This window comes from Ciona robusta, chromosome 12 (assembly GCF_009617815.1).
Source record: "Ciona robusta chromosome 12, ASM961781v2".
Taxonomy (NCBI): domain Eukaryota; kingdom Metazoa; phylum Chordata; class Ascidiacea; order Phlebobranchia; family Cionidae; genus Ciona; species Ciona robusta.
Window position 1 is genome coordinate 2338555 of NC_143246.1, and position 19116 is coordinate 2357670.

The window sequence follows — 19116 nt, forward strand, 5'->3', positions numbered from 1 at the left end:
GCAAATTAAAACCTGACAACTTTAGACAACAACCTTAAAATTAACAATTTGAAGCCGCAAATTTAAAAATTGCCACTTGATGTCGCAAGCATAGCTCTGTTAAATGAGACAAACTGACAATATTAACAATTTTTTAGGAAAATGTTTCTAAATCATCAAATACACCTTTTTATTTTATTTAATCCTAGTTAAAGCTATGGGTTGAAGCTCATTTTTACCTGTTATGTAGTGTGGAGTAAGACAGGACCCCTTTAGCACATAATATTTAAATACCCTGATAGTGTTTTAAACAATTAACAACGGTGTATGGGAGTCGTGAGGAAACGGTTTTAAATTTCTTTGAATGTTCTTTGTTTACTACTAAAAAGAACAAGAAAACAGAATATCCTGATGGTGTTTTAAACAATTAACTACGGTCTATGGGAGTCGTAAGGAAACGGTTTTTAATTTCTTTGAATGTTCTTTGTTTACTACTTAAAAGAACAAGAAAATAGAATAAAAAGTTTGCAGTAATTAAAAATACCTTTTGTCTTTGGACTTGGTCCCAGTCTACATCCAAGAAAAAAGAATGTTCTTTCAGCTCCTCGCCTCTGTAAATTAGGACGTTTATTTAGTTTGCTTAAAATTTTGGGTAGCATTTTAAATTTTTAAGACATTTAAAAAAAAAAAATTTTTAAATAAAAAATATAAAGGAAAAAAACAGTCGTTAAACACAAGTGTTCTGTTTGATACACCACTTGCCAACTTGTTACTTTGTGGGTGAATATTTTTTTGGGATTTTTTTTACTTTTTTATGAGTGGCTGATAATTTGGACAACCCATTAGTGACTACTGGGTTGGAGCAATTGCCGTTAACAGTTTTGCCCAAAGACGAAGGCGGGACACCTTTAGCACATATTATCCAAATATTTTGATCGTGTTTTAAACAATTAACAACAGTCTTTAGGAGTCATGAGGATACGGTTTTATAATTCTTTGAATGTTCATTGTTTACTACCAAATGGGACGGAAAATAGAATGAAAAGGTGTCCCATCTTTCCCAACCCTACTGTTTAACTGAAATATAATGAAACTCACGCTCTGCCGCGACAGCCAAGTCTTTCCTTGGGATCTTTGATTAAAAGTTGTTGCAAGAAATCTGAGACCTCATCCGAAAAACTTGACGGCATTTTTACTTCCTGCAAAAAATATAGAAAACTGTTTTAAATTTTGATTTGAAAAATTCTTTTAGTCTTCAACAAGCAGTGTTAAATAAATTATGTGTGCTGTAATTTAAATTAGCGCCGCTTTTCAAATAAAACCGAACATATTCTAGTCTGCCTTTCTCCGAAATGCCGTCATAAACATGGCGTTAAACTTGGCGTTCCCAACTTTTTACGACTAGAGCCTATTTCTAGTCTTTAAAAGCGCCAAACCTGGGGAGGCAGGGATATGATTTTGTGCACTGCGTTAATCAGTTTGCAACCCATACTATTTTACTTTAAATATTTGAAAATTGTAGTGAATTCGTGAAAATTGCTTTCTGTAATGCAATGCATTGGTTCGCTGCGACGTCTTGTAACCTACATTTCTAATTTTCTTGGTTTATTTCTGTTTTCCATGTTACTCAGTTTCCTTGTGTTGCTTTGCCAGTAGTACTGTAGTTAAGCTTGTGTATGTTTATTCAGTTTGTTTTCAATTATTTAAAACTGTTTGTTTTCACGTCGACTATATAGTGACCGCTGAGTTAGAGCAATTACAGTTAAGTGTCTTGCCCAAGGAAACGTACGCCCACAAATTGTGGGCCACAATGGTAGAAACGACGGGCCTTGAACCCATTACCTCTGGGTTTGAGGCAGGCGCACTAACCAACTGTGCTACGGTGCCTGACTATATGCTACTGCTTCGGACTATTTTTAACTATGCAGTTACCAATGGGTTTTGAGCCTTATTAAATAAACTAGCAAACGGTCGATCCAACAAATGTTAGTATTTACCATTGTCAGCGTCATCTTATCAATTTCTGCTTTATCTTTAGTCTTGTGGTTTCGAAATGGTGAATGTCCGCGCAGCAGTTTGAACACGGTACATCCATAAGAGAACCAGTCAGCTCCAGTGTCATAAGACATGCCACGCGTCAGTACTTCAGGAGCGATATATCCATGTGTACCTCTGGAATTATGATACAAATTTTATGAAAATATAGTAGGGTGGGGGAAGATGGGACACTTTGTCATTCTATTTTGGTGTCCCATATGGTCGTAAACAAAGAACATTGAAAGAATTATTTAACCGTTTCCTCACGACTTCCATAGACCGGTGATAAGTTTTAAAAACACGATCAGGATATTTGAATATTATGCGCTAAAGGTGTCCCATATTTCCCCACCCTACTGTTTATTAATTTATGTGTCATTTTTTATGTTTAAAAAAACTTATGTCAATAAAATGTAGCTGTAATATTCTGGAAAATATAAGAATTATTGTGTTAACATTTTACATTTCAAAAAAATTATGCCAATAAAATGCGTCCTATTCAAAATTTCTAGTTTTAGTTATATTTAGCACTAAACATTTTTCTTTAGTAGGGGTATATTATTAGTTTGACTTGATTTTTTCTTGCGTTGGCTTGAACGATTGAATGTAACTTACTTTATCCCCGCGTGGGTGGAAAACAACAGTCGTTATAACACGGGTGTTTTGTTTCATTCACCTCTTGCCAGCTTAGAAGTTACCTAGTATTTTACTTTGTGTGTAAATATTTTTTTGGGATTTTTTAGTTTGGACAACCCATTACTAACAACTGGGTTGGAGCAATTGCCAAGTGTCTTGCCCAAGGACACATACGTCCACAATGGTAGCAACGACAAGCCTTGAACCCATTACCTCTGGGTTGGAGGCAGGAGCGCTAACTACTTTGCCACGGCGCCAGGCTTTAGTAGTATTTAGTTACACAATACTTACACGCTAGCATGAGGTCTTTTTCTTGATAAATCGCACGCTAATCCCAAATCGGATATTTTTGTGTGGCCTTTTTCATCAAGCAAGATATTAGCAGGCTGAAAAATAAAACCTTTACTAACAAAGCATAAAGTTGTTTGAATGAATGAATGAAGCTTACTTTTTCCATCGCGTGGCCGGAAATCGACAGTTGTTAAAACACAGGTGTTCTGTTTCATACACCTCGTGCTAGCTTATGAGTTACGAAGTATGTTACTTTGTGGGTAATTATTTTTTTGTGAAATTTTTCATTTTTTTATGTATGGCTGATAATTTGGACAGCCCATTAGTGACCGCTGGGTTGGAGCAATTGCCGTTAAGTGTCTTGTCAGTTTGGAATGCAATGTCATAAATGGAACTTTTATATTTTTAAGTGGTGGGGCAAAAACAGGCTTTGTAACAAGAATATGCTGCTTCACACATCTCGTGCCTGTTAATAAGTTACCAAATACGCAGTTTTGTGGGTTTTAAGGTTTTTTTAAGGTTATTTTCTGGAATATTTTTAAAGCGATATTTATTTGTGCAACCCTTAAAATATTGGAATAAAAATAATGTTTTTTTAGCAAAAAAAATCTTTTTACACAAGGTCTATTTTCTAACACTATTTTTTTACCAAAAAATCTACTTTCCAATATTTATTTTTTACCAAAAGATTTCTTGTTCACACTACTTTTTAACCAAAATATTTTTTTCTAATATATATAATGTTTTTCACCAAAAGATCTCTTTTTATTTTAATATTTTTTACCATTTTTTAATAATTTTTTTTTACTAAAAGATCCATTTTCTAATATTATTTTTTACCAAAAGAAAATTTCTGATATTATTTTAAAGAAAAACTTAATCTCACTTTTAAATCTCGATAAACAATTCCATGTGAGTGCATATGATCAAGTCCAAGAAGAATTTCCGACGCATAAAATCGGACTTCATTCTCAGTGAACGTTCCTCTTTGTGTGAGTTGGTAATGCAAGTCACCACCTGTGAGAAAAAGCCACGTTTATGAAAATACAAGGCCTTGTTTTTCTGAAGCCAACAATTTAAAACTTATTTTTAGGTTTTAAATTTTAAGCCGGCAATTTAAAGCTGCAAATTGGAAGCCGACATTTTATAGCCGCAAATTTGAGGCCGACATTTAAAAGCCGCAAATTTGAAGCTGACATTTTATTTGTAGAAGTTGTTTTATCTTTAGTTTAAATTCCAGGTATTGTGAAAAAGCTCGCATCATGTAAAAAACTATGTAGAGTATGACACTTGTGTAGCACATGTCATTTAGTTTTTAAAAATTTAAAAACCAACGCTACGATGTGTGTCATAAAATGTGTCGTCATATTTTAAACTGAAAATACCCAGTTGTGGCGTGCTGCACGCCGCGTGCAGGTGATATTTTTGTAGATGAATTTAAATTTAATTTCTTAGAAAATGCCCACTCTTACCGGAGGTTTTCCTGGTAATTTTTGAGACATTTTGTGAAACAGTGCACAAAAATAGTTGTTTTAAACTGAAGCCATACGACACAGTCAATGCAACACAGGTTTTTGTTTCATACACCTTGTGCATGCTTACGGGTTATCACGTATGGAACTTTGTTGGTGATTTTTTGTTGTATAACTAACTAGTTGTACAACCCATCAGTGACCATTGGGTTGTAGCAATTGCGTTAACTGTTTTTCCTTGAAGGCGATACTAATACTGATCGGCGTATGTGTCCTTGGGCAAGTAACTTAACGAACATTGCTCCAACCCAATGGTCACTAATTAGTTGTCCAAATTGTAAACCATATCAAAGCAAAAATGTACACAACATGAAAAATGTAGTAACTCGTAAGCACAAAACGATAAAAATAGCGTGAAAAATACATGTCTGACTGCGATGCGGTGTAGTGGACTCGGTACACTGGTCGCATGAAAGGCTTAAATGGGCTTTCCGGGTGTGTTGGGGTGATGGGTCAAATTTGGCCCAAATCCCAGGTCCTTGACAAGGACCTCACCCCCCAAAAAATTAAAATAAAATATTTGTTTTGCATAGGTACTTATAGCCACAATGATAGCAGTAACAAAATCGAAACACAATAATAATTAAATGCCACTGTTTTGTAGCTTTTAAGTTAAATGGCACAGTATTGTAGCTACAGACACCAAAACCTACGGTGACAGGCCTAGATATTTTGCACTACATTGATCAGTAAACATTACAACCAATTACAAGTTAAATTTGTTTCATAGGATTTTTTTGTCTTACTATCCCAGCCTACTCTGTCCTATGGCAACTATATTTTTTTGCAGTAGCCATTTTTGTACTTTCGGTTTTATGTCGCAAATGTTTTGCCCAAATAACTACACAGTGTTGCTATTCACAAAATTAAACTAAAATATTTAAGTTTTTTATTTAAAACGGAAGACTTGGTTTTATAGCTTGTGTTATAGAACTTACTCTAATTAGCAAAACTTTTAGAATAGATATAGAAAGTTTTAGCATGCGTTTTGTTAAATTGAGGAAAAGGAACTAAAAAATTTTGGTGCGTCGCAAACAAAGAAGCCAAGTCATGAAAATTTAACCAACTGACAAATTTGATATGAATAGGTATATAGTAGGTTGGGGGAAGTTGGGACACCTCTTCATTCTATTTTCTGGTCCAATTGGTAGTAAACAAAGAACATTCAAAGAGTTATAAAACTGTATCCTCACAACTCCCACAGACCATTGTTGATTGTTAAAAACTTGGTCAGGATATTTGGACATTATGTGCTAAAGGTGTCCCATCTTCCCTCAACCTAATATTATGTTTTGTAAACAACATAATTTTGTGCTGCAAAACAGTCTAATTTTGAAGCATGTTGTCATTTAAGTACCACGTTTTGAATCGCTAAAATACTACACACGAGTTTCGTAGTAGTACAGTAGTGAGGCACAATGAAGCAGCTATGATAATATTATGTCTACTGTTACGTTCACACACACTCGCGCACGCACACACACACACTATGTATATAGACCATAAACACATGTTAGCAATTTAATCAAAAGTAACACAGTTTGCCAGGTAATGCACAGGAAACAGTATGAAGATAGAAAATGAATAATCACTGCCCACATTAGACTGGTTAAGTCTTTCCAATATATAAAATAAAGCGGAATATACATGACTAGATCTAGATAACATAGGTTTTAAAGCTGTTTTAAAATATAACATTTGAAGACCCATTAGTATAAACAACAACCTTGAATTGGTTGCAACACTTTTCATGATGGTTTAGATATAAGCTTATTAAAGACATTTTGGTTCTTTAAAAGTTTTTTTAATATTATTTTACACATTAAACACAATTTTAAAATTAAAATACATACAGGCCTATTGCTACATATAAAATTTAAATAAGTTTTTTCACAACACATGCTTAAACATTGGGCCTATAAGTTTTGTAAATGGATAAAAAAATTCACAGCACACTTGGATTTTTTATGGATCTGTTTGCGTCACACAAATTTAAAACAAATTTTTTTACAATTTTATACCAAACATGCAAAAACGTTTATATAAATTATTGTTAATGGTAAAAGTAGAAAATTAAAAAAAAAAAAATTGGTGTTTTTTGATTGTATACAAAACGTGCACTAATGTTTACATAAATTATTGGTAATTTGTTAAAACACCAAATTTAAAAAAAAAACTAGTTGTTTTACAATTTTATACAAAACATGCAAAAATTAACTGTTTATATATAGAAATAATTGTTAGTGGTAAAAAAACATGAAAATTAAAAAAACTTAAGTGTTTTTCGATTGTATACAAAACATGCAAAAATATTTAGTAATTTGTCAAAGTTTTCCACCATTTATACTTTGTAATAATACCTTTCAAATAGATTGCATTAGGTTATTAGCTAATAAATACAAACATTACTTAACTAATGGAGTCTCTAAATGCCATTAGCATACTTAAGGTAATTGACTTTATAATTGGAATGATTTTAAAGCCTAAAATATACAAAAAAATGTTTGAATGAAAGGAATAAATCACACAAGAAAGTTCTGAAAATCTTGAAGCTAAAGCTACCACAAAGCTTTCTAAAAATAGTAGTTTTTCGAGGTGCCCTACTTAGTCAAGTTTTTTAGAGTATTTCTGACGTGTCTGATATTCCAAATTGTTAAGTACAGTTTTTATAATTAGGTTATATGGTCAACAACAGAAAAAAATGGGTGCTTCCATTGAATATTGAATAAATGAATGAATTAATGTAACTTACTTTATGCTCGCATGGCCGGAAAACGACAGTCGTTATCACACGGGTTTAACACCTCGTGCCAGCTTACGAGTTACCATGTATGTTACTTTGTGGGTGATTGTATTTTATTCTATAGGGGTGATATTTTATAGCAAAGCATGCAAAAGGACTGGGAATTAGAGATTCAGGCGACACTGCAACAGCCCCATTACCCCAAACCATATCATGTTCTATTCTATATGGACAAGCCCTACTGTAAGACATGTTACAGGACATGGGATTTAGGCCAGAGTTGGCTCATTATCAAACCATAGTATGTCTTATTTAATAGAGTGAGGTTCTACAGTGAGGCACGCTATAGAATCTGGAATTTAGGCCAAAGTTTGCCCATAACACTACTCTAATGGGGTTGCTGATATATAGTAGCGTAACAAAGCTGAGATATGGTAGTGTGGGGGAAGACAGAACACCTTCAGCACATAATATCAAAATATCCTGATTGTGTGTGACAACTATTCTATTCTATGTGGGTGAGGTCCTGCAGCATGGCATACCATAGGTCCTAGAATTTGGGCCAGAATTCGCCCATTTTCCCCAAAATATGAGTGTGTTTCTTTAACAAGGCTCTTCATGCAAAAGTTGGCTAATTACCCTAAAGTGTAGCATGTTCTATTCTATATGGGTGAGGACTTACAGCGCGGCATGCAATGTGTCCTACGATTTAGGCCAGGATAGGCCCATTACCTCATGTGACAATTAACAAATACCTTTAATTAGTATGCATAGACAAAATGTTCATACTTTCGCACGGCATTAACTTTTATCTTTATGAACTTATAGGTACCCTGACTTTTTAAAAGTTAAGGCACCTATACATGCTATTATAGTCAGTAGATTTAAATAGGCTTAAGGTAGCCAGTGTAGTAGTTGCCTATTTAGTACTAAGAAATACCACTACACTAATGCAGTAGTGCCTAGTGTCAACTCTGGCTCAGAAAAAGATAGGAAATAAGTTTAAAATGCATTTCTCTATTAACTATAATGTATGTATAATACCACCTTTAGAAAATATACATATAGGGTGGGAGAAGATAGAACACCTTTAGCACATGATATCAAAATATCCTGATAGTGTTTTAAACAATTAACAACGGTCTATGGAAGTCGTGGGGATACGGTTTTATAATTCTTTGAATGTTCTTTGTTTACTACCAAATGGAATGGAAAAACAAAATTAAAAGATGTCCCATCTTACCCTACCCTACCTACTTCCTTGATTTAAAACCAAAGCAGCTTATGTCATATTTCAAGGTTTTGCAAAAAACAAGTTTTCGAGATTTGTAGTTTTTAAATCGTACAGTCATATTTCCAATCACAAAATTATACCTTAAATTGATGAGGCATCTAGGATGGCTCTTTGACACAAATTTACCAACTAAGCAACTATATATTATAAAATATCTCTAAAGTATAATAGTGACTGTTTTTAAATCATGGATAAAAGTGTATTTAAAGTAAGAGAATGACTGTTTTTACTTTTTAAATTATCGGCAAAAGCGTATAGTCCTTATATAAAAAAAACAATGGCTGTTTTAGATACCATTTTTAAATAATCAGTAAAAGTGCATCTAAAATATGATAACGAATGTTTTTAAATAATCAGTAAAAGTGTATCTAAAATATAAATAATAATAACAAATGTTTTTAAATAATCGATAAAATTGTATCTAATATATAATAATAACCAATTTTTTAAATAATCAGTAAAAGTGTATCTAAGATATAAATAATAACGAATGTTTTTAAATAATCTGTAAAAGTGTATCTAAGATATAAATAATAACGAATGTTTTTAAATAATCTGTAAAAGTGTATCTAAAATATAAATAACAATGAATGTTTTTACTTACCGTTCATAAGATCAAGTACAAAGCAAAGTTTATCAATAGACTGGAATGCGTAAGAAATACAGACAATGAAGGGGGAATCGACCTGCGAAAATGGGAGACATCTTGATGTACATAATTTATTTATATGATATATGGATTTTAAATCGTGGAATTGAGTTACCTTTTGAAAGTGGGTAGGATATATATTCATGGTGTGAAAAGAGAGCTATTTTTAAGCTGTAATTCTTAAAAATATTGCAAAAATGGTATATATATTATACTTATAAATATAAAGATAAAACTTTTTTACTGTACATTGCAACATATTGTAAAACAAATAAATAAATGTACAGTATGGTGGGGTAGATGGGACACCTTTTCATTTTATTTTCTCATCCTATTTGGTAGTAAACAAAAAAAATTCAAAGAATTATAAAACCGTATCCTTACAACTCCCATAGATCATTGTTAATTGTTTAAAACACAATCAGGATATTTGGATATTATGTGCTAAAGGTGTCCCGTCTTCCCCCATCCTACTATATTTATATATTATTAGGGATGCACATTACAGAATAATTAGGTATTCTAGGATATCCTAGAATACTTTAATTCGATTCTAGAATTCCGAATCTTTTTATATTTATAGGAAAAATAATTTTACCCACAAAAGTCAGTTTATTGACTCTTTCATAGCAGCCTTGTTGGAACATGAGCTGTAAAATGATCAAAAATTGTACTATTGGGTAGTTTTTGCGTCACAAAACGTATAGCAGGCTATGAAAAGACGTTACACAACGTTTTCTCTCGAAAGTCCCACAAACACAAAAATATTTTTTTTCAAAATTAATAAGTTTCAAAAATTGTTAATATAGTATATGAGATGACGTGTAATGGCGTCATTGAACAGAATACCGAATCCCGTAATTAGATTCAAATACAAAAGAATTCGAATCTCATTCATGGATTCGAAATTCTGTAATGTGCATCCCTATATATTATAGGTCCATAATATGCCTAGTAGAAACTTTTCACATAGAAATACATGTAATGAAATATTAAAGTATTATTTATTAATGGTCAATGTGGGGTATAAATAGTAATTAGGAACGGTATTAATTATGTATAAGAAAAGAACTACATAGTAGGCCCTGCATTTCACTTGTATATGATGATAGTAACTTATTTATCATGGCTTAAAAGGGCAAAGGTTCTAACATAGTGAAACTTCTGTTTAGTGCCAAGAGAATACAGGTTCAATGCTCGCAGACGCTACCATTGTGGGCGAATGTGTCCTTGGGCAAAATACTAACAGCAATTTCTCCAAGCCAGTGGTCCTTAATGGGTTGTCCAAATTGTCAGCCAATATATATATATATATATTTATATATATATAAAAGAAAATTCTCTCATGAAGTTACTAAATCAATAACTGTCTATTGGTTGGAGGCAAATGGTCTAACTGTTATAATATGTTTAAACCAAGACAGCGATTCCTAAACTCGAGTTAATTTACTCCTGGGGGCTTGGACTCAATTCCTTGTATTTATAGGGTAAATGAGCTACTAAGCAAAATCCACATCAATTGATAGGCAGAAAAAAAGTTCCAATTGTAGTACTTTACCAGACATTGAATAACTCGTGCCGAAAAAAAAAAGAAAATTCAGCTGCTGCAAAGCTATCCAAAAGTAAAAAACAGCGGCATTTTAACTGTTGAAATAATTTGTGCGTAATACAGTACATTGTATCTGATAAATCTATAGCAGAAAGCTGTCACATTTGCACACATTCTGCTAAAATTTACAGCATAAAACTGTACCATTTCTGTACTATTTGTGGAAGTAATGCCAAATTCTGATTTTTAGTATATAAACCTAACCAAAAAAATTTGGACTTTCTAGACCTAACAAAAAAATTGGAGTTTCTAATATATATATATACATACAAAAACATATAGATAGCAGCAAATATAAAATCTGTTTAAAACTAACCATTTGAAGCATCTTTCTTTCGTTAAGAGAGAGAGATTCCCCTTGTTTTAATTTAATCCTTTTTTTATCCAAACATTTCATAGCGTACCTATAAAAAATCAAAATAAACGAATGTACCCTCTTCTTGAAATTATAAATAGTAAATAGTATACATTATATATATATATTTATATATACAATTTTTTTCAACAAAACCTAAAAAATAATTTTGAACATACAGTAAAAATTACAGCTTAGACTCGCGTTTGGACACATAATTCAGTTGTTTAGGCAATTGTCATGGTGTATTTACTGATTTTTCTTGTTGGTAACCGCCCGTTTTTTGCTTTGAGTAAACTACAATATGCATGTTTAACAAATTGAGTATGATATTTTGCACTTTTGAAAAAGAACATGTGGCCTATTTTTAGTGAGGGTAAATTTAAAAAGCAATAATATTGCCATGGTGATGCAAGGTAGATTGTTATAACAATTAAAAAACAAAAAAATAGAAAAAAAAATATTTAAAAAAAATCAAACCAAAATTTATTTTTTTTAAATAGGAAAAATATAGTTTAAAAAAAGACGGTTGCTACACACTTGAAACTTTCCTAGCTTTGCCTTAAAACACAACACACTTACATGGTTCCTGTGTCAGCCTTTCTGCAACCATACACTTCTCCAAATCCACCACGTCCGATTATTCGGTGTACGCTGAAATCATTCATTGTCAGCTGCGCAAATTTATCAAAGTTAATATTTATATTTTACTGCAGTTGCTACCAAGTACCACACATATTGTAAAGTATCGCAAAAATTTAAATAAAAGAATGAAACAGTCTATGAAAAAAATCACTGAAAAGTTGAACTGCACTGATGTCATTTATTGTCAGCTGCGCAAATTTATCAAAGTTAATATTTATATTTTACTGTAGTTGCTACCAAGTACCACACATATTGTAAAGTATCGCAAAAAAATAAATAAAAGAATGAAACAGTCTATGAAAAATCATTTAAAAGTCGAACTACGCTGATGTCGTTCATTGTCAGCTGCAGAATTTATCAAAGTTAATATTTTACGGCAGTTGCTACCAGGTAAGATTGTAAAGTATTACAAAAGCTTAAATGAAAGAATGAAACAGTCTATTAAAAAAAAAAAAAAGAGGAAAAAATCACTGAAAAGTCTAACTAGGCTGATGTCATTCATTGTCAGCTGCGGAAACTTATCAAAGTTAATATTTATATTTTACGGCAGTTGCTAGCAGGCAAGATTGTAAAGTATTACAAAAGCTTAAATTAAAGAATGAAACGGTCTATGAAAAAAATCACTTAAAAGTCGAACTAGGCTGATGTCGTTCATTGTCAGCTGCAGAATTTATCAAAGTTAATATTTATATTTTACAGCAGTTGCTAGCAGGCAATATTGTGAAGTATTACAAAAGCTTAAATAAAAAAATAAAACAGTCTCTGAAAAAAATCACTTAAAAGTTGAACTACGCTGAAATCGTTCATTGTCAGCTGCGCAAATTTATCAAAGTTAATATCTATATTTTACGGCAGTTGCTACTAGGCAAGATTGTAAAGTATTACAAAAGCTTAAATAAAAAAATAAAACAGTCTCTGAAAAAAATCACTTAAAGGTTGAACTACGCTGATGTCATTTATTGTCAGCTGCGCAAACTTAACAAAGTTAATATTTATATTTTACAGCAGTTGCTACCAGGCAAGATTGTGAAGTATCACAAAAGTTTAAGTAAAGGAATGAAACGGTCTCAAAAAATCACCTTAAAGTCGGACAACTGTTACAATAAAAAAGTCACACAACCTTTACCGTATATATATATATTTATATATAATATAGGCTTTTATAAATCCGAGTTATTTTTTTACTCGGCTTGTGTTTTCATATTCTATTTTACATGGGAAACTAAAAAGAAATACAAATAAAAAAAACATATAAATAGCGTCATAGCGATTTTTTTATAGTCATAGCGATACTCAAATGTGATCTAAATGCACCACCGAAGTTTTAAAAAAATAATCAAAATTATGTGCTAAAAGTGTCCTATCTTCCCCCACCCTAATATATGTTATAAGAATACATACTTACATGGAGACTTAATTCAAGGTTTTTCCACTGCAGATAGCGTGTGAATTTGTCACTGAAAACATAAACAGGATAATTTTAACAACTTGTAGTATATTTAAATAATTAAATTTAAAACAAATTTAAAAAAAAATTATATCTTTTTATAAAGCAGACCAAATTATTAAACAAGAAAATAAAGGGAATTGGCAATAAAACAATAAAAATAGGCTATACGTAAAAATTGTTTGAGAAAAAGTGCGAACAAAATACATTCTTTCATAAAAACAAATCATTTGCACATAACAAACTAATAAAAACTTAGTAATAAGCAAGATAGATGGCTCACTTTTGAAAAGTCAAGGTACCCATCAGTTTTAAAAGATAAAAGTTAATGCCAACCAAAGCATGAACATTTTTTCCTTGTCACATTATTAGCTTTTATTTAAGAAATAGACTGATCATTGCGCTATCACCACTGTATAGTGTTTATTTTAAGACATGTTTGTAGGATAGGATATTAAATTGTTTATGCCTATGTACTGGGTACTCATGGGTAATGTGATTTATTTTCAGGGTGTATGCACACCTTGCATACCCATGTTAGGTGCCTATGATTGAAAAAGACTGACATTTGATTTCGCCGCAAAAACTGCTATTGGTTTTTTATTGCTGCATGCATTTAATTCATTTAAAATTTATAGTGGCATAGTAGGGTGGGGGAAGATGGGACACTTTTAGCACATAATATCTAAATGTTCTGATCGTGTTTTAAACAATTAACAAGGTCTATGGGAGTCGTAAGGATATGGTTTTATAATTCTTCGAATGTTCTTTGTTTACCACTAAATGAGACCAGAAAAATAGAGGTTAAAGGTGTCCCATCTTCCCCCACCCCACTGTTACTATGAGTAAACAGTAAAATGAAATACCTTTCAACAAATAACTGGAAGAAATGTTTCTTAAGGCTCTCTCTTACTTCCTTGTCATAAACCTGTTTATTTAATTAAGTTTGAGTAAAATTTGGTTAAAATAGGCAATAGAAAAAATAAAACTCGAACTTGTTTAGATTTGCATAATTGATGACATAACTTGTTTGTCCTCGCCTGGCAACAACAGTCGTTACAAGTTTACAACACAGGTGTTCTGCTTCATACACCTTATGTCCTCTTACGAGTTACCATGTACATAACTTTGTGGGTTTTTTTTTTGGGAGTAAATTGTCTATTTTATTTATTGTATGGTTAACAATTAATACAACTCATAAAGAACTACTGGTTTAGAGCAATTGCTGTTACATGTCTCTCCCAAAGACACATACGCCCACAATGGCAACAACGATAAGCCTTGTACCTGTTGCCTCTTTATACAAGAAAACTAGTAGATAATATAGTTTTATACAAGAAAACTAGTACATAATTTCTTTTTCATACACCTAGTGCCGCTTATTAGTAACCATACACACATATGAGAGAACAGAATTATATTCTAATGGGATGACAAACCTGAAATAGATCAATTGGAAAATGATTTTTAAGTATCTTTGCTTTTACAATATCCAATGCGTCTTTGGAAAACTCCTGTAAAAATAGGAAACCAATATCAATGTATATATGCTATATATATTATATATATATATGTATAGTACAGTGGGGGAAGATGAGACACCTTTAGCACATAATATCCAAATATCCTAAACGTGTTTTAAACTATTACCAACGGTCTTTTGGAGTCATGAACATACGGTTTAATAATTCTTTAAATGTTCTTTGTTTACTACCAAATGTGACGAGAAAATAGAATGAAAAGGTGTCCCATCTCCCCCCACCCTACTATATGTGCGTGCAGTGGCGCAGCCAGAAAAAAATAAGCAGGGGGGTTTTAATCAAAAATTTTTCAAAAAAAAACTTTTTTTTATTTTTAAAATAAAAATAATGCCTTTCGTTTTAGTATGACCAGTAGTTTTGAAAGTCCGGCTTTAGAGCGTTGTTGGGTGGTAAATTTTAAAATTATACTCTAGGCCAATGAGTTTATGGATGAAGTTATTTAGGAAAAAAAACTTGGATGAATAACTACCGTGGGCATGTTTTGTACAAGTTTTTTCATTATAAATTGATTGTACATCATCTTTGCTTGTGTTGCTCTCTCCTCCTCCAAGTCCATGCTTTGAAAAGTTAAAATCTGTAGCATAAAATATTAAATGTTTAGCGGTATATACAGTGGCCAGCCAGAAAAAAATTAAAGGGTAGGGGGTTTAATAAAAAAAAATAAATAAATTTTAAATAATAAAACAACATTTTTGGGGGGGGGTTTAAAGGGGGGGTCGCGACCCCCTAAACCCCCTGGTTGTGCTACTGGTTATATATATGGGTGAAGTCAGTGGCTCATTTGGGGTTTGCGGGAGTTGCGAGCACCTTTTGTACATTTTTTTTGTTAGTTTAAATTTATTCAATAAAAAACTGAGGTTGTGATATTTAGTTCTTTGATTTAGGAAAGTTTGCTGATTTCTCATTATACCAATGGTTCCAAAATATGGGTCGCACGGGGTTAAAAAATGGGTCGTGCCAAGGTGATTTAAATCTATCAAAACGAGATTTTTCTTTTCATTTTTTTCAAATCTTTTACAATTCAATTATTGCATCACATTATGCATTCATCTCAATAAAACTGGATAATGATATCATTATGTGATTATAGATTTATTTACAATATGCATACATTAAAAATAGTTTTTTTAAGCTTGGGTACAAGGGTCATGGGATGTTCATAAACTCTGATTTAGTTCGCACTGAAAGAACTGTGGGAACCAGTGCATTATACTAAGGTAAGTCAATCAAAGTGTAAAATAGTTGTACGGTGTATTATTTAAACCAGAGTTGGCTCATTTTAGGTTCTACAGTGTATTTTTTAAACCAGAGTTGGCTCATTTTAGGTTCTACAGTGTATTTTTTAAACCAGAGTTGGCTCATTTTAGGTTCTACAGTGTATTTTTTAAACCAGAGTTGGCTCATTTTAGGTTCTACAGTGTATTTTTTAAACCAGAGTTGGCTCATTTTAGGTTCTACAGTGTATTTTTTAAACCAGAGTTGGCTCATTTAGGTTCTACAGTGTATTTTTTAAACCAGAGTTAGCTCATTTTAGGTTCTACAGTGTATTTTTTAAACCACAGTTGGCTCATTTTAGGTTCTACAGTGTATTTTTTAAACCAGAGTTGGCTCATTTTAGGTTCTACAGTGTATTTTTTAAACCAGAGTTGGCTCATTTAGGTTCTACAGTGTAGAGTTTAAGCCAGAGTTGGCTCATTACCACAAGATTCAATTTTGAGGCAAATTTAATACTTGTTAAGGTGGCTGTACACAGTATCCGGAATTTGTCTGTTTTGTCTCTTTTGTCCAGATTTTGCTGCCGCATGCGGAACTCGGTAATGAGTTTACATACGACTTCGCAAGCGAATTCGCATGCCGGATACTGTGTACAGCCACCTTTAAGCTGATAGAATATTGCATACGTTTGTCATGCTACAAATTGTCAATCACAGATTTAATAAAAAAAATTATTTTAATTTAAAATGGAAGCAGGCGTTATGCTGTATAAAAAAAGTTTGTAATTTTTAAAAAAAAGCTACAAAGTCAAAAGAACAGTTTTTGAATAATAAATTAGTGGCTTGCAGTTGTAGCAATAGCAGAATATTAAAAAAAATGATTTTAACTTTGAGCCTTGCACCTATAGACCCCACACTGCGCTACACACCATCTTTCAGAGTCATGATAGTAAAGATTAATCAATGAAACACCGCAATCAATAAACTAATCAATGATAAAGCAGCTCAGAAGTAAAGTCTATTACACTTGAACTCAAAGTGATGTTTCTTAAAATAAACTGTGAAAATGTTAACCTTTGCTAGCCTACACTTTATAGTAAAAAATGTACTTTTATATAGGAAAATTAGTACAAAATTTACTTTTATACAGGAAAACTAGTACAAAATGTACTTTTATACAGGAAAACCATTACAATACATACTTTTATACAAGAAAACTACTAACTAGTACAAAATGTACTTTTACATTAAAAAATTAGTACAAAATATACTTTCATAGAAGAAAACTAGGACAAAATGTATTTTTAGACAAGAAAACTAATACAAAATTAAAAGTAGACTCGGTGTAAATATGAGGATGCCTAAAATTTCAACAAATCATATAAGGTATTTGAAAAATTAAACTGACGCACAGTTTGAAAACCACTGATATATAATACAACAGTAGTGTTTGAAAGACCATTTAAAATCACAACAAAAAATGGTTAAAATTATAGCAATGGTTTACCTCTTCGTAGAAAAGCAACTGTGGAATTGGAAGGTCGGACTGTGTGCAAAATTCTTTAAAAAGTCGGTAACCTGTTCAAACATAAAAATTACAGTAAGAAAACAAACATACTCAAATTCTCAAAGAATATCAATGTGAATTTTATAATTCACATTTTAAAATTTTAACAATGTTTTTATAAATTGCTGTAGCATGGATTTTTATGGCAAAAAAACTTTTATATTAGCCTTGTGGTTATTTAAAGTCAACAATTTAAAGAAATACCTTCACTGCTACTGTATAATGCATATAAACTAGATCGGAATTGGTTATTTATTGCCAAAGTTTCGACAAAGTGTGAAATCATTGCATCAAATCATAATTCTAATCACTGTCTAAAAACTTTAGTGAGAATTTAGTTCTTATAACTACGCTGTAGAAAAGTTGGCTAGCGCGCCTGCCTTTAACCCAGAGGTAATGGGTTTAAAGCTTGACGCTGCTACCATTGTGGGCGTATGTGTCCATGGGCAAGACACTTAACTGCAATTGCAAGACACTTAACTGCAATTGCTCCAACCCAGTGTTCACTGATGAGTAGTCTAAATTATCAGAAACACATAAAAAAATGAAACAATCACCCACAAAGTAACATACTTGGTAACTCGTAAGCTCACACGAGGTGTATGAAACAAAACACCTGTGTTTATAACGGCTTTCCTTTTTCAGCCATGCAAGGATAATGTAAGTTACATTTATTCAACTATAGTAATACTTTGATCACTCTTGCTGATTTTCAAATTGCACTTTCAGTGCCGTATCCACAAATTTACAAGGAGGAAATTTTAGAGACCAAATTTAAAAAAAAAAATAAATATATATATTTCTTACCAATTTCTTGGTTGAATATCTCGTCGAAGTTAATAAGTTCTCGCTCAGTTAGATATTTCTGCATCAGAGTTCGAATGCTGAAAGTTAAAACAGATTTAGCAACTAGCCAAAGGCCCTGCACTTTTGCATTATAATAAATTAAAAAGGATTTCAGAAAATCGAACTAAAACCTAACACCTACAGTCAATGTTTTTTAAAGTGGGTATTTTTCCGTTCAGGAAAACAAAAGCTGAATTGTTTTATTTACGTATTTTTTTACCATAAACCAGGGGTGTACAACCTGCAGCTAGGGATGCACATTACAGAATTTCGAATCCATAAGATTCGAATCCTTTTGTATTCGAATCTAATTACGGGATTCGGTATTCTGTTTAATGACGTCAACACACGTCACCTCATATACTGTATTAACAAATTTTGAAACTTATTAATTTTGAAAAAAAAAATTTTTGTGTTTGTGGGACCTTCGAGAGTAAACGTTTTGCAATGTCTTTTCATAGCCTGCTATACGTTTCATGGGGCAAAAACTACCCAATAGTACAATTTTTGATCATTTTACAGCTGATTATCAAACAAGGCTATTATGAAAGACTCAATAAACTGACTTATGTGGGTAAAAATATTTTTTCCTATAAATGTAAAAAGATTCGAAATTCTAGATTCGAAATAAAGTATTCTAGGATATCCTAGAATACCTAATTATTCTGTAATGTGCATCCCTACTAAAACCTAACACCTACAGTCAATGTTTTTTAAAGTGGGTATTTTTC

General features: G+C 32.0%; 1 protein-coding gene across 3 annotated transcripts in view; it reads right to left on the reverse strand.

The window, feature by feature from the left end:
* The window catches only part of LOC149726425 (G protein-coupled receptor kinase 3-like), a 30189-nt gene that overhangs the window by 8824 nt on the left and 2249 nt on the right, over positions 1-19116 (reverse strand). For 2 of the 3 annotated variants that reach the window (XM_089890904.1, XM_089890902.1), the window contains exons 2-15: positions 18347-18423; positions 17480-17550; positions 15228-15332; positions 14657-14731; positions 14084-14145; positions 13176-13227; positions 11708-11799; positions 11087-11174; positions 9117-9198; positions 3830-3960; positions 2944-3038; positions 1977-2151; positions 1078-1178; positions 524-590 (exon numbers count right to left, since the gene is read on the reverse strand). In XM_089890904.1, coding sequence (XP_089747030.1) covers positions 524-590; positions 1078-1178; positions 1977-2151; positions 2944-3038; positions 3830-3960; positions 9117-9198; positions 11087-11174; positions 11708-11799; positions 13176-13227; positions 14084-14145; positions 14657-14731; positions 15228-15332; positions 17480-17550; positions 18347-18423 — 1273 coding nt within the window. Of the gene's footprint in view, positions 1-523; positions 591-1077; positions 1179-1976; positions 2152-2943; positions 3039-3829; positions 3961-9116; positions 9199-11086; positions 11175-11707; positions 11800-13175; positions 13228-14083; positions 14146-14656; positions 14732-15224; positions 15333-17479; positions 17551-18346; positions 18424-19116 lie in introns of all 3 variants that reach the window. The other variant, XM_089890903.1, reaches the window with a different exon arrangement.